Here is a 17,070-nt window from a genome sequence, read left to right as displayed (position 1 = left end):
AAGGATAAAGGGGCACTCTTTACGTCTGGAGGAAAAGAGATTTAATAACTTGGATTAGGGAAGCTGTGGGATACGCAAGAGCACAAATGATATTGTAAGTAGTGTTCCAGGCCTGGCAAGCCTTAATGTTAGTGCACCAGGGGTAACAGTAGTCATTAGGATCCTTCTCCCAGGTTTGTACACACAGTGTCCCTGAGACTTGGATGTATCTCTCCAGACTCAGGCAGACAGCCTCCTCAGTGAAGCCTCTAGACCAGATCCTCCATGAAACCCCTCTTTTAGCTCCTAAAGCCTTTTCAGCAGAATAGTCCCCCTTCCCCCAGCTATACACAGCTGTGACCTCAATGAGACTAGCAGAATATTCAGCTGGACTGCCTAGAGGGGCATCAGCCTTTCTGGCTGGGAACCTCTTCTTCTGGATGGCTTAGGTGTCAAACTATTTATGCACTCCCCCAGCCACCTTCTGGGTTGGTTGGTTGAAACCACATGAATATTAAGGCTGCTTATTTAACTTTTCCAACCCACAATTTTTTAGAAGCCTTCAGAAAACAGGGGAAAGCAATCAAACCTGCAGCCTGCAGAGCCCATAACAGCCCAAAGCAATCATAAGCTGCTCATCCGATTCCAGGAGAGCCACAAGAACTAAATTTACCTAACCTAGTTATCAACTTATCTAGGAGGGTGCTATATATGGAAATGAGCAAAGCTGCTGGATACCTAATTTCTACAGATTTGACCATGCATGTTTATGGCTAAAATCCCTGAAGGGTGGACTAATCATGCTGCAGCCTCAATTTTTGTCTGGTAGCCTGATTTTTATGTGTTTAGACACAGAGCTATATTTTTGTTGGCTATACATTAGGTAGGAAACATTGATGGTATATAACAACAACAACAATCAGAACATAGTCTGCATCTGCTATTCATATGATTTTAATTTATTAAAAAATACATAATATGGCTTCATAAAAACAGTAAGCAATTTTCCTAGTCATAAACTGCATATGGATATTAGAACATTTCTGTGTTTAAAGGGACAGTCCACCTACAATAATATTATAGTTGGGTCCTAGCTTGAAGACGAAGTAAACCCATGACTTTTTATAGGTCTTGGATACTACAACTGAGAAAAGGGGAGGATGGTAGGCGCAAAGGAAGAGTACCTCTGAGAAACAAGCAACTACAATGATAAAAATAATAAGTCCAAAAAGGGTCCGTCACTAGGGCAAGCTGATCCAGAAGCTGAAGCAGACTCTGAAGTACATGGAGGATTAAAACAAAGGAAGAAGCCCCTCTAAGTGCAGCAGGGCCAATACATTTAACAGAGTTCCTTCTGCCATAATTAGCAATTCTGCTCCAACACCATTCGTGTTTTGGGTGTTCCCACCCACCTTTGCGTTCTTCTTCACCTCCTGTTGCATTATCCATAATAATACAATATATTTAAAAAAAAATCAACAAGGAGTGAACAAGCCCCTCATAATGGCCACAATGGGCATATAGACCAAAATACTCATGTACAGATATATGTGATATAGGTGGTATATGAAACAGTCAGATGGTTCAGCTGGCTAGGATCTACCAAAATCTGAAATATCAGATTTGAGTGGACTGACCTTGTAATGTTGCCAGGATCAATGTGTGTATATGTTCAAACAGGTAAGGCATCAGATGCACAGGTGCATCTCATAAAATTAGAATACCATCAAAAAGTTAATTTTATTTTAGTATTTTAATTCAAAAAGTGAAACTTATGTTTTATATAGATGCATTACACACAGAGTGATATATTTCAAGCATTTCTTTCTTTTAAACCATAGGATGTATTAGATCAAAGACCCAAAACATCAGGCAGCGCTAATCATAAATGATATGCTTCAATATGCAATATATACATTTTTTTTGTAAAATTGATAACAATAATAATAATAGCACACCTGATCAAGTCAGTGTGCCATGCCAGAATGTATACAAAATGTAAACTCAAGTAAATATATCTCAAACTTATAGCACATTCCACCTGAATGATAATAATACTGTAGTAATGGGATATGAAAAATATATATATCTATATCAAAACATCTGTCAGATCATAACGCCATCAAATAATCAGTCCATATAGAAGGATCACTGAATACACCATGTGAGGGAAGTCTAACGGTCAAACTTCATAGTCCTTCACCACACCACGTGCAGCCTCTCCCAATGGTCACGCACTCACCGGAAGATCATGGGTTAAAGGCCTGTCATTTCCACATGATGTTACTTGGAACTCACTGGCTGGACCCTGGAGTGAAATACACTCAGCCGGATGGGATACACTCTCCTGGGCTTAACACCGATCTCCAAACAATCCCCTTCAAGAAGGTAGATTAAAGAAGGGCTCCAAGATCTTTATCCCCAAGCCGGATCACACACTCCACCAAACAGCACGGATCATATAGCATGCAAAAAGGGGAGGGAACAGCTCATAGTGTAGTAAGCATGAACTTTAATAATTCCCAAGTAACCCCCCTTCATACAATGCACTTACACAGATCATAATCTCAAAACACTTTAAAATAGCCGTAGCGTCGGCGGGACCTAAATCACCCGCATCTCTCACCCAGCCACCGGCGAAGGTGATCCCAGGAGAAGGTGATCCTGAATGGTCCGTAGGTGTAACTAGAGCCGCGTAGTCACGCCCTTACGCGTATCGTCACAGACTTCATCAGAGAGCGTGCACAGGCTTCTTTTGCATGAATTACTGCATCAATGGTTTGTGGCATGGAGGCGATCAGCCTGTGGCACTGCTGAGATGTTATGGAAGCCCAGATTGCTTTGATAGTGGCATTCAGCTCTTCAAATCATCACTGACTGTGGAAACTTCTCACAGGAACTCATGCAACTTGGATTTTGTGCCTCTACACTCTTCTTCCAGACTCTGGGACCTTGATTTCCAAATAAAATGCAACTTTTTTCACAGTCAGTAATGATTTGGGGAGCCTTGTTATCTGCTGGTGTTGGTACACTGTGTTCTATCATGTCTAAAGTCAGCGTAGCCCTCTACCAGGAAATTCTAGAGCACTTCATGCTTCCCTCTGCTGACCAGTCTTATGGAAATGCTGATTTCATTTCCCAGCAGGACTTGGCACCTGCCCACACTGCCAAAGGTACTAATACCTGGTTTAATGATCATGGTATCACTGTGCTTGATTGGCCAGCAAACTCGCCTGACCTGAACCCCAAAGAAAATCTGTGGGGCACTGTCAAGAGGAAGATGAGAGACCCCGGACTAAACAATTCAGATGAGCCGAAAGCCATTATCAAAGAAACCTGGGCTTCCATAATACCTCAATGCCACACCGTGTTGATGTAATTCATGCAAAAGGAGCCCCGACCAAGTATTGAATGCATACTATACTGTACATGGACATACTTTTCAGTAAGCCAACATTTCTGTTTTAAAAATCCTTTTTTTTTAAATTAATTAATTTATTTTTTTATTGGTCTTATGTAATAATCTCATTTTCCTATATACTGAATTTTGGGTTTTCACTAGCTGTAAGTCATAATCATCAAAATTAAAAGAAAAAAAAATGCTTGAAATATATCGCTCTGTGTGTAACGCATCTATATAAAATATATCAGTTTCACTTTTTGAGTTGAATTACTGAAATAAATCAACTTTTTGATGATATTCTAATTTTATGAGATGCACCTGTCTGGTAATACACATTTACATTTTGTTTAGCTCTGAAAACACAAAAATCAATGGTGACTTTCTAGTAAAAAGTTGCACAGGATGCTTTAGTAGTTTTTTTTAACATTTTACATTTTGAATAACAAAAAAACATTTTTTGACAGATCTTCTGGATTGGACCTATGGTGGGAGCCATACTTGCATCATTGATCTACAACTATGTGCTATGTCCCCAAGAGCAAACCTTCCGTGAGAAACTAGCAATTCTATTAGGGAAAATGCCATCCATTGAAGTAGAAGAAGATTGGGAAGAAAGACAAGAACAGCCTCGGAGAAAGTCAATGGAACTTCAGAATTTGTAACCTGTTGTGAATTTCAGTTGTAGAAAAAAACACTTAACTATGTATAAATTAACATTGTTCAAATGTACCCTGAAGGAAAATGTTTATGATGTCTTATGATAATTTCACATATAACTGAAAATAACTTGTATAGTAGGTTGGGTTCTAGAGAAACAAAAAGAGCTGATATGTGCTGTTTCTTATATTTATCTCTCCTTCATTCTTGTTTACTAAGCACCAAGGATGGATAACCCCCACCTCCAATCTTTAGATGTTTCTGGATCTTTCAGTGTTGTGAATTGGAGGGTCCCCTCTTCCTGCAGGTCCCAGAAAATGTCAGTTATATACTGTCGGGACAAAGATCCTACACGGGGCTCCCTCTATTGTTTTCTAGGACCCTGTAAAAGGCGATGGGCACTCCTCTTAACTACATGGAGAAGCACCAATCTTTTTAAAAATTTCTACTTTTTTGGGGAATCCCCATTAATACAAGGAGCTCTTTCCATAATAAGACCTATTCTTTATATTCTCAAGTATGCTAATCACCCCAAACACCTCCCAACTATCTCCAGGACCAAAAAAGGAAAGTCAATTGTAATTCTATAGGTTAATGGGTACTGCATACATTATGATGACTATTACTGCATGAAGAGTATGTGAGATAAAAATGGTAATATGGTAGTTAGAGTTGGATCAGTAGATCCTGTAGGCAGAGGATTTTTGTCTTCCAAAGCATAATTTCTCTACCAGGATCATCTCACAGGACTTTTTATTGGAAAAGTAATTTAAATCTGTGTTAGAATATTGTCGCAATGTTTAAATGACCTTTTCAAAGATACCAGTATTTCTGCTGGTGATGGGAAAAAAATGTGGGATGAGATAAGTATATGTGGAAAAGCTTCCTCTTTGTCTCTGCCAAAGACACAGGGCTACTATGTATAATGGTAAATTGGACCCATATGATTGGCTTTGTTGTTCATCGTGTTCAAGCTTTTCCTTTATCATAAAACAAAAACCCTATAGATAGGAAAATACTGTGTACAAATTAACTCTAATAGAGAAAATCATTCTTTTTTCCAAAAACTAGTAAAACTAGTCATGCCCAGCCAGAGCTTTCTCTTATACAGCAGCATACAGAGCAGGTAGGTCCTCCCACTGCTAGCCTGGTTTCAGATTTCAGTAGGTATGTGGGTGATCAATGTGAACATACATCACAAGTAATTATACTACTTTAACTGCAAAGTGATTTTTTAATTTTTATTTTTGAAGGAGAATTTAGGTGAACTAAAAGACTTTTATACTGTATATTTGCCTAGGGATATCCCATAACTCAAATGTTTCAACAAGTCTACAATTAGCATACATTTATATACTGGTGCCTTCCAATGATAACATGCTAAGTACTTGTAATTACTATTATTATTGATATGCAAAGTAAGTTGGTTACTACACATGCCAAAGTAGAGCCATTGCAAGGGAGGATTGATTTGTTGCCTAAACAGTAATTAAAAGGTACCAAATTGTACAGTGCACGTCTTTTAAAAATAAATACATTTCTGAATAAATTATAATGTTGCTTTATTATGTGTGTCAATAGTGTTTGTGCACTAAACATAAATAAGTAAGAAAACATTTAAAGGGTAGGTCCACATTTAGCAAAATAATATAAAAAGCAGGGGAAAAAATGTGCATTAATTGCTATTTTGCAAATGAGTCTGTAAAGCATTGACATCTCGAAATCTCGATCGGTGGATTGTGGGTGAAATGTCAACCTCCCACAGACCCGTCTTCCAGTTACCGGTCTCACGCTCACGAGACCGTAGATTTCCGGTGCGGTGGAACGCAGAAGCGGAAGCGGCGTCCCATCCACCAGACCAGCCGATTGTTTTATACCTGAAGGCGTTTTGAACACTGCTATGGAGTAAGTGCAATTTAAACTATTAAACCCCATTATTTGACGTTATTACACTATCGGAGTTTCCTTTTTTTCCTGCATTTTTGATGTCCTAAACCCCGGAGCTTCCTATGGCAACTGGTCTTATTATCTTGCTGATGTGGAGACAGTGTTAAGGATAGCCTGGAGCCTTTGTGGAGACAAATGCTGGTTATGACCCCCTGTAATTAAGGGGTCATTTTCTTCTGGTAAGAAGTATCTAATTTGAGCACTGGGTGGAGGTTGAATGGTGAAAGCTTTTCTCATCAAGTCCAAGTCTACTCTTATTGCTGAGACACCACTTTGCACTGAGCACTTTAAGGACTTTATTTATTAATTCATTTATTTATTCACCATATGAAGGACTATTTATTTATACATATATATATTTATTCATTTGCTTATAATCATTAGCTATATTGCAGATTGCTATTCATGATATATTATCAGCTTTCTATGCACTGTAGCACTTTATTGTGAGATCTGATTGGTGAGCGCAATATGCACCTTTTTATCACATTATTAAATAGCAGTGCTCTGCTGTTTGGTGAGCATTTGTGAGTGGATGGAGTAGGGTGAGAAACCCCACCTGTCAGGGACAGTGATATTAGATTTAGGGAGAGGTTCCAATGAAAATGGGAGGAGGCTCGGTATAGGGGACACTCTGCTTGCTCCTTTTGGCCTCTAGTCTCTAGAGTCACTCGCTGCCTCTTGATTCAAGCTGCTACTTGTGTCAGCACCCTGACAGTCAGCCACTCCTCCAGCAGATGCTGCCCTGGTAATGTAGGCTTTGCCTAAATTGTGCCTTAATATGCTGAAGAGATACCCCTGTATATCTGTTCAAGGGCTTCAATCTCTATTTACTAGCCAGCCTATGCACATTGAATCCTCACTCCTGTGCATTAAGGACTGAGGCACTGAGGCAGCACCCGACTGGGAACGGCAATGTGCCTGTGTGGAGAGGCAGTCATACCGGTTACTGAAAGTGTTACTGAGCCGGTTACAGCACGTGTTACTGAGCCTGTGGCTGAAGTGTTACTGCGCCTGTTACTCCAAGTGTTCTAATACCTATACCCCCAACAGTTTCACATTTGTTGCTAACCGTAGCAATACTAGTGCTAGTGACTGTATTCTGTCAGCTTTCCTGCTATCCTTAAACCTGCAATCTAATAAATGCAACAACTGTTGAAACCTGGACTGTACTCTGCATGTGCTGCTTCCTCAAATTGGGTGCTATACTCCTGGCCCTGCTCACAGGCAAACTGGACACATACAGCACTGTGGAAAAGTTGGCAGGCAGGCAGCAGGCATGAAGAATTGTTGTAAAGTAAGAATGCTTTAAAAAAAAAAAAAAATATATATATATATATATATATATACATATACACAGTGCCTTGCGAAAGTATTCGGCCCCCTTGAACTTTTTGACCTTTTGCCACATTACAGGCTTCAAACATAAAGATATAAAACTGTAATTTTTTGTGAAGAATCAACAACAAGTGGGACACAATCATGAAGTGGAACAAAATTTATTGGATATTTCAAACTTTGTTAACAAATAAAAAAACAGAAAAATTGGGCGTTCAAAATTATTCAGCCCCTTTATTTTCAGTGCAGCAAACTCTCTCCAGAAGTTCAGTGTGGATCTCTGAATGATCCAATGTTGACCTAAATGACTAACGATGATAAATAGAATCCACCTGTGTGTAATCAAGTCTCCGTATAAATGCACTGTGATAGTCTCAGAGGTCCGTTTAAAGCGCAGAGAGCATCATGAAGAACAAGGTACACACCAGGCAGGTCCGAGATACTGTTGTGGAGAAGTTTAAAGCCGGATTTGGATACAAAAAGATTTCTCAAGCTTTAAACATCCCATGGAGCACTGTGCAAGCGATAATATTGAAATGGAAGGAGAATCAGACCACTGCAAATCTACGAAGACCTGGCCGTCCCTCTAAACTTTCAGCTCATACAAGGAGAAGACTGATCAGAGATGCAGCAAAGAGGCCCATGATCACTCTGGATGAACTGCAGAGATCTACAGCTGAGGTGGGAGACTCTGTCCATAGGACAACAATCAGTCGTATACTGCACAAATCTGGCCTTTATGGAAGAGTGGCAAGAAGAAAGCCATTTCTTAAAGATATCCATAAAAAGTGTCGTTTAAAGTTTGCCACAAGCCACCTGGGAGACACACCAAACATGTGGAAGAAGGTGCTCTGGTCAGATGAAACCAAAATCAAACTTTTTGGCAACAATGCAAAACGTTATGTTTGGCGTAAAAGCAACACAGCTCATCACCCTGAACACACCATCCCCACTGTCAAACATGGTGGTGGCAGCATCATGGTTTGGGCCTGCTTTTCTTCAGCAGGGACAGGGAAGATGGTTAAAATTGATGGAAAGATGGATGGAGCCAAATACAGGACCATTCTGGAAAAAAAAACAGATGGAGTCTGCAAAAGACCTGAGACTGGGACGGAGATTTGTCTTCCAACAAGACAATGATCCAAAACATAAAGCAAAATCTACAATGGAATGGTTCACAAATAAACATATCCAGGTGTTAGAATGGCCAAGTCAAAGTCCAGACCTGAATCTAATTGAGAATCTGTGGAAAGAACTGAAAACTGCTGTTCACAAACGCTCTCCATCCAATCTCACTGAGCTCGAGCTGTTTTGCAAGGAGGAATGGGCAAAAATTTCAGTCTCTCGATGTGGAAAACTGATAGAGACATACCCCAAGTGACTTACAGCTGTAATCGCAGCAAAAGGTGGCGCTACAAAGTATTAACTTAAGGGGGCTGAATAATTTTGCACGCCCAATTTTTCAGTTTTTTTATTTGTTAAAAAAGTTTGAAATATCCATTAAATTTTGTTCCTCTTCATGATTGTGTCCCACTTGTTGTTGATTCTTCACAAAAAATTACAGTTTTATATCTTTATGTTTGAAGCCTGAAATGTGGCAAAAGGTCGAAAAGTTCAAGGGGGCCGAATACTTTCGCAAGGCACTGTATATATATATATATATATATATATATATATATATATATATATATATATATATATATGTTTTTTTTTTTTAATTGATTATTTTTATCAATTTACAAAATTATTTTTTTCGTTTTTTTTTCATTTGTTTTTTATTAATTTCAAAACAAAAATACACAAAGACCAAAAAAGACTTACAAAAAGCCCTCTACTGGGCCAACAATACATACATTAACCCAAAAACAAACAACATACCAACAGTCAGCTTATTACCCTTCTTATAGCTAGCTCTTAGGCTCCATATATGTAGTAGGATCAGGACATTCACCCTTATATATAAATGGAATCTCCATCACCCCTTCCCCATGCGACTCCCAACACTACAATGGATTAGATACAGTTATTGTACATAGTCCAATCAGATCAATCGGATACCGTGGAGATACCAATAACCCAGCAGTCCCACACCTTATTTAACTTAGTAGGAGTTCCCCTGTTCATGTATGTAGCTTTATACAGAGGGAGTGCCTTATTTGTAATTACTTTCCAGGCCTGTACTGTAGGTGGTCTTGGGCTTTTCCATGAGAGTATTATTAATTTCCTAGCATAGTAAAGAAGAATCGTCAATAAAGTACGGGTGGAATTTTTGAAGACCAATCCATCCACTAGACCCAAGATGGAAACCTCCACCACTGGCTGTATCGAGATGGCTGTCACCTCAGCTATGCAGTCTATAACTCTCTTCCAAAATACCTGAATCTCGACACAACCCCAAAAAATATGGTCAAAGTCTGCATGAGCAGAAGTACACCACCAGCAATCAGGGGACTGTCCAGGATACAATTTGGCCAACTTAGCTGGGGTATAATATATACAATGCAAGAATTTATATTGGATAAGATGATCTCTGAAGTATACCAATCTGGACAAATTGATGTCCCATAGATAATCCCAATCATCCCCATCTAGTTGAGGGAACACAGTCTCCCAAGCCGCATGGCAGCGTGCGAGGTGTTCCAAACTATCTGTAAAAATATGTTTATAGATCGTGGATAATGTTTTCTGGAGATCCTTTCTCAATAGGGATTCCATCCCACCCACCCAGACTAGAAGGCCTTCTGCATCAAATTGAGAATAGAAAGCATGTCTAAGCTGGAGATATCTGAACAAATGTGAATTGGGGAGATTAAACCTATCCTTCAAAACATCAAATTGAAGAAGCCCCCCTCCTCCACAATCTCACCCAATATCTTAATGTTATACTGTATGAACAAAAAAGTGTGACAAATGAGGGTTCTTCCATAGTGGTGTACAGGGTGAGATTGCTCCCCCCCTTTTTTCCTCCATCTTACTTGCCACCACCCATGCTCTTATCGTTGCCCTCATATAAATGATAAGATTGTAGGGTGCCCTAGGGCCCCGCATTACGAGATGTGACAGGACCTCAAAGGAGCCAACGATAGCCGCTTCCAGGGCAATTCAATCAATTTACAAAATTCAAAGGGAGCAAACAGAAGAAAGATCTAAATCAAATAAACATTTTATTCAACTACCCTTTGGTTTCAAACCAGCATCAATTCTAACACTTGCATACTTTGTACACTTGCACAAAGTCAAGGATTTCGTAGGATTAGAGTCAGATGTATGGTTAACCATTTTATACCAAGCAGGTGCTAATGATCATACATTTCATATGTAGGTTAAAACACAGTAACTGAAACAGAAACAGCTGTGTAGGAGGCTTAAAACTGGGTGAGGAACAACCAAACTCTGCTACTAATGTAAGGTTGTGGAAGACAGTTTCATGTCACAAGTCACACACCATTGCAAGACTGAGCACAGCAACAAGACACAAGGTAATTATGCATCAGCAAGTCTCTTCCAGGAAAAATGTCAAAGCAGACTGGGGTTTCGAGATGTGTTGCTCAAGCATTTTTGAAGAAGCATAAAAAAAAGGGCAAAGTTAAGGACCGAAGATGCAGTAGTTGGCCAAGGAAACTTAATGCAGCAGATAAGACACATCATGCTTACTTCCCTTCAACATCAGAAGATGCCCACCAGTGCCATCAGCACAGAAATGATCGCAAAACAAACAGGACCCAGAAATACCCATCTACTGTCTACTGGAAGAATTCTGGCCAAAAAGCCAAACCTCTGACATTGAAAGAAGGCTAAGAGACTCAACTATGCATGAAAACATGGAAACTAGGGTACAAAAATATGGCAGTAGGTGTTCTGGACTGACGAGTCAAAATGTTTTTAATTGGTAAATGTAAACTGCCCTGAATTGTTGGCCTAGCTCTATCACAATACAAAAACAGTTGCTTGCTTGCAAATTACTTTGAGCGAAAATAACAACTTCAGGACTGTCCAAAAATGGGTTCACATTAGGTTCTCAATGCAGGCACACTTCACTGCATTACCACTTGCAGTAACTTCAATCATAGTACTGTCTATGGTTTTTTTTAAATACTTGAAAAACACTGGAAAATAAACACTCCTATTGCAGGTTTCACTGACTCTAATCTCTCAGCTTTTACCATAATACCATACCATAATATCCCCATAAACCTACAGCACAATTACCCAGAGGTGATAAAATGTTAAACCAGTAGCCATACTGGTAATATAATAACCCAAAATTGCTTTTCACAAGCTCAACTGGCTAAAAGGTAAAAATATATTCATAAACGTCTTAATCATAGACCATAGTATTACATGCTTGTTTTTAATAGCCACTGAAAGTAATCAGATTCTCCTGAATAGTACGGAGGCTGTCAGTCACCCAAGTGCAGTCCCACACACACTGACAATAAGGCTTAGTCTAGGGTATGTATTTTTAGGGTTTATTGTTGAAGAACCTTACCAGAAGGGGGTGTAGAATCACGGGATACTCCAAAAGGATCAGTAATCACAGTAGGAGGACAAGCTTATCTCTAATTTCCCCAAAAGTAGCTTTTGTGGGGTAGGAGGAAATGGCTAGTATGTTGATTGCCCTGCGACACTGAGTGAGATATGTGTGTGCTTTATTGTAAATAATGTTATTAACGTACACTGATCAGCCATAACATTATGACCACTGACAGGTAAAGAGAATATCTCGTTACAATGGCATCCGAAAATTGATGGAATTTATTAGGCAGCAAGTAAACATGTTGTCCATTAAGTTGATGTGGTGAAAGCAGAAAGAAATGGGCATTGCAGTTTGTTGTGTATGGGGCTGTGAAGCCCATGGTGACCCATGTCCACAGCCAAAAGCTTCTACAATGGTCACATGAACATCAGAACTAGACTACAGAGCAATGGAAGAAGGTGGCCTGGTTTGATGAATCACATTCTTCTTACATCATCTGGATGGCCGGGTGCATGTGCGTCACTTACCAGGGGGAGAAATGGCACCAGGATGTGGTATAAGAAGGCAAGTCGGTGTAAGGGATGTCAGGTACCCCATAAGAAAACAACACATTTCCGTTTTATGGCATTTCTATTAAACCACCAGTAGATGGCAGCACAAAGCACAACTGCAAGCAAGGCATGGGAGGAACTAAAAGTTAGATCTTTCGTTCCTGGGGAACAGAATAGAAGTGCTGTGTCCCTCAGAATCATACCTCACTCATGTCCTTGTATTTGCAGGTAAGAAGGAGTATAAACAGGGCAAAGTCGATTTAATTTACATCCCTGTGATCAGTAAAGGCTGCTGTCACTACTGTGTGATTGAATAACATACTGCACAAATGTTAGTGGGTCACACTGTAGCATCACATGACTACAGTGTACCAGGAATGTGGTTATTGGTGTTATGTTTTTATATCTCATATTAGATTGTACTATGAGACCACTGTGATGCAGAAGGAGTAACAATCTTTCAGCACATGTTTAATTGGTTGTTATTTTCTATGAGGACGTTATTCATGTATATGAGAATGTTGATATTATTATTAATATATATAGAGTTATGTAATAGTATGTATGAACAGAATAGCAGTTGCAGTTGCTGTGCTGTGTCCCTCATAATACCTCATGTCCTTATTGCAGAAACGTTTTCAATAAAAATAATTCTGGTTTCACCCGGTCCGATCCCTTCGCACATTGGAATTATTGACCATACTTTCAGCATATGTGCAACAAAATTGGCGCCCGAACAGGGACCGGGTGAAGAAAACGCAAAGGTCACGGAAGTGGAAGAGAGCGGTTACGCTGTCCGTGGCGAAGCTGAGGGAAGATTAAAGGTATTAACCGTTGCTGCACAGGAAATCGCACACAGATGGATGTAGAAAAGTTGCAAGATGAAATCAGTGGGCATCTGATTCACATTTCAGTCAGTGATCTCATTGAGACTTGCCAGTTTATCAAGGCCTCCGAAGCAAGTATGGCAAAAGGAAAAACCCGGCGCCACTACATGCGGATAGTCAATGGGGTGATAGATGAACTGGTCGAGACTGAAAGTGAAGAAACGGTGACCCAATTTCTCCAAGCAACTAAAAGATTTGTCAGTGAGCTAGAGAAGAAGAGGGACAATGCTGAAGCACCAAACACCAGTGAGAAAGACCCCCAACCGGAACAGCAATTAGCCAATCTGAAACGACAATACCACACTATGCAGGAGAAGTTCCAGGAAACGTCCAGAATGATTGAGGATCAGATAAAAGAGCTGAGTACTAAAAGACAGGACTCAAATGACAGCCATTCAAAACAAGAACCTATTCCAGTTACTCAGAGACTTCACCATGGTAACTTGCCAGAGGTGACAATCAGGAAGGACTTTAAGATTGCTGGTCAGATAGGTGAAAAGGAACAGAAAGACAAGTTGTCCTATACAAACCTTATGCACCAGATTGACATGGGACTACAAAAAGGGTATCCCGAGTCTGAGATTGTGGAAGCTGTGGTAAAAGCCATAAGTCCCAGCCTTAGTCTCAGAGGTATGCTGGAAATGAAGAATGGACTGACCCTAGTGCAACTTAGGAGAATCCTAAAAAGCCATTACAAGGAGGAAAATGCTTCCGAACTATACCAGCAACTGATAAACATCTCACCAGGTACATGAGCACTCTGGACCTGGTGGGAAACTGTGACATAACTGGGAGTAGACGTCGCAGGGAGGACGGTTCCTCCAGTAATTGGATTACTACTTAACCTTGGCTCCCAATGGCTATTGTGAGATGGGGAATGGAATAGTTCTAATACTAAATCTGCATATGTCGGGGACGACATAAAATTTTGTGGGGGAGAGTGTAAGGGATGTCAGGTACCCCATAAGAAAACAACACATTTCCGTTTTATGGCATTTCTATTAAACCACCAGTAGATGGCAGCACAAAGCACAAAGTTCTACTGCAAGCAAGGCATGGGAGGAACTAAAAGTTAGATCTTTCGTTCCTGGGGAACAGAATAGAAGTGCTGTGTCCCTCAGAATCATACCTCACTCATGTCCTTATTGCAGAAACGGTTTCAATAAAAATAATTCTGGTTTCACCTGGTCCGATCCCTTCGCACATTGGAATTATTCACCATACTTTCAGCATATGTGCAACATCGGCAGAGGCAGAATGATGATTTGGGCAATGCTCTGCTGGGAAACCTTGGGTCCTGCCATTCATGTGGATGTTACTTTGTTATACATGCCTCAATGGGTCAGGGCTGTTTTAGCAAAAGGGGGCCATACTCAATATTAAGTGGGTGGTCATAATGTTATGGCTGATTGGTGTATGTTTGTTAGGAGGGGTGCAATGCCAAAATCAGTCAAGGATTTGCATGTTCTGGCACCATTTGCCAGATGAACACTGGAGAATGAGAAGATGAATATGAACTTCGGTTCTGCATGTTGATAATATGTTTTGGGCATTTGCATGGGGCATCAAGTGGCACAACAGCAGGTGGGTATTGTAGTCAACTAAGGTCTGAGATTTGGCAGTAGGCAAGAGCAAGAAAGAATGTACTCTTGGGGACTGCAGTGAAAGCTGAAGGAGATGCCAGTGAGGCCTGCAATAAGAGTGTTTGTTCTTCAGTGTTCTTGCAAGTATTCAAAAAGACCACAGCCTATGACTGAAGTTGTCACAAGTGTTTTTGCACTAAAGTGTAGTTTAATTAAAGACCTAAAATTTCCCCTTTTATGGACAATTTTGAAGTCATTTTAGCTAAAAATGATTTGCAAGCAAATGTTCTTGTATTGTATGATGGAGCTAGGGCACTGATACTAGTATAGCTTTGGATTTTTTCATCATTTGCAACTAGGTGTCCTACTCCTGCACCCTTCCGGGGGATCCCCCGTCACATATCCCAGAAAGCTGCGGGAGCCCATTTAAAAAGAGGCATGTGGGAGAAGCTGACGCGTGTCCTTGGGGACCTGGCTGTCTGAACCCAGAAGAGACAGCCAGGCTGCCAATTACTGAGTGCACCAAGATGGTGGCATGGGACACAGGCTGTGACACCTCGTCACTGGATCGCAGCGGGACAGCGCTGGAGTCGCTGGGTAGATGAGTATGCTTTCTTATGAGCCCAGCTGGGTGGGAAAAAAACAGGGGGAAGGAATTTCTTCTTTAACCTCTTGCTGACTGTATAAGGCATGTATGTAGCAGCAGCAATGCCAGGCGGCTGCACATATGCGGACACAGTGGGAGAAGGTTGGGTTTACTGTGCTCCCAGCATGCTCACAAAGTTGGTACTGACATTTTTTGCTCAAGGATTTTGATTTTGAGCCAGCAGGATGGGCTCCTGGTCATGTGTTCCGCAGCCAGCGGTCACATGATACAGAAGCCACTGTGTTAAGGGGTTAAAACGACTCTTGGAAAAAAGATATATTAAATCTGACCCTATAACAAGGAAGGTAAATTCTTACTTCTCCCATTGCCTGTGCTGTTGAGCAATGCTTTAACCACTTGCCGACCGGTCATGTTGACCGTACTACGGCAAAGTGGCTCGATTCCGTCCAGCGACGTAGACCTACGTCGCTGGACTCCTCCCCCTGTAGGCATAGCTGAACATGCGATCTGTCCTTGTGTCACTCAGTCACGTCCCCCCACACACGTCAGTAAGCACCAGGCATACATTAACCCCTCCAATAAAATTAACCCCTTCCCTGCCAGTGTCATTTTTACAGTAACAGTGCATATGTATAGCACTGATTACTGTAGTAATGTCACTGGTACCCCCAAAAGTGTCAAAAATGTCAGTCAAGGGTCCGATCTGTCCGCCGCAATGTCGCAGTCCCGCAAAAAAATCGCAGATCGCCGCCATTACGCGTTAAAAAAAACACCAAAAATGACAGAAATCTTTCCCTTAGTTAGTAAACGCAATAACTTTTGCGCAAACCAATCAAAATATGCTTATTGTGATTTTTTTACCAAACATAGGTAGCAGAAAACAAATTGGCCAAAATTTTTAAAAAAATTAGATTTTTACATTTTTTTGGGGGGGGAATTTCATATAAAAAAATGTTAAAAATATTGTTTTTTTCAAAATAAACGCTTTTTTTGTTTATAGCGCAAAAAGTAAAAATTGCACAGGTGATCAAATACCACCAAAAGAAAGCTCTGTTTGTGAGAAAAAAGGACGTAAATTTTGTTTGGGTACAGCGTCGAACGACCGCGCAATTGTCAGTTAAAGTCGCACAGTGCCGAATCGCAAAAAGTGGCCTGGACGTAAGACAGCAAAATCCTCCGGTGGTAAAGTGGTTAATGAAGAGAAATCTGCTCAGAAATTACACTTCCGGGAGCCCTGCTCAGAAGTGTGGGTAAGGCATTTCTTATTTGTAGGGTCAAATTTTTTTCACACTTTATTTTAGCAACACAGTCACGTTACCATAGTCTTATGCCTTATTTACTAACATAAGTGAACACATACCTAGCAAACTAAATATTCTCTGCTTTTTTAGTAAATAAAGCTTGGGTATTTTTTTTTTTTTTTTTGGTTGAGCACTTTATTGACTTTTAACTGTATGCAATAGGTTAGATGTTATTATTAACAATTAATTTCAGGTATGGCATTTTACACATAGTTACATTGGTCCAGCTGGGGCCAATGCATGTTGTAATACCTTATCTGTTGGATTCCTGTGGAAGCTGATGATCATTACATTAGTAGACATTGATCTTCACCTGCATCCAGGTCCTGTGCGGAACAGC

At 40.4% G+C, this 17,070-nt stretch overlaps 1 protein-coding gene across 1 annotated transcript in view; it reads left to right on the top strand.

Moving 5' to 3' along the window:
* The window catches only part of LOC309546393 (aquaporin-2-like), a 30,847-nt gene extending 26,436 nt beyond the window's left edge, over positions 1–4,411 (top strand). Inside the window, exon 4 of the mRNA XM_082246052.1 lies at positions 3,847–4,411. Within this exon, the coding sequence (XP_082102178.1) occupies positions 3,847–4,044 (198 nt within the window). The 3' untranslated portion in view covers positions 4,045–4,411. The remainder of the gene's footprint in view (positions 1–3,846) is intronic.
* Positions 4,412–17,070: the final 12,659 nt, after the last annotated feature.

This window comes from Pelophylax lessonae (assembly GCF_965119305.1).
Source record: "Pelophylax lessonae genome assembly, chromosome: 2".
NCBI lineage: Eukaryota > Metazoa > Chordata > Amphibia > Anura > Ranidae > Pelophylax > Pelophylax lessonae.
This window is presented reverse-complemented; position numbering and strand designations above follow the sequence as displayed.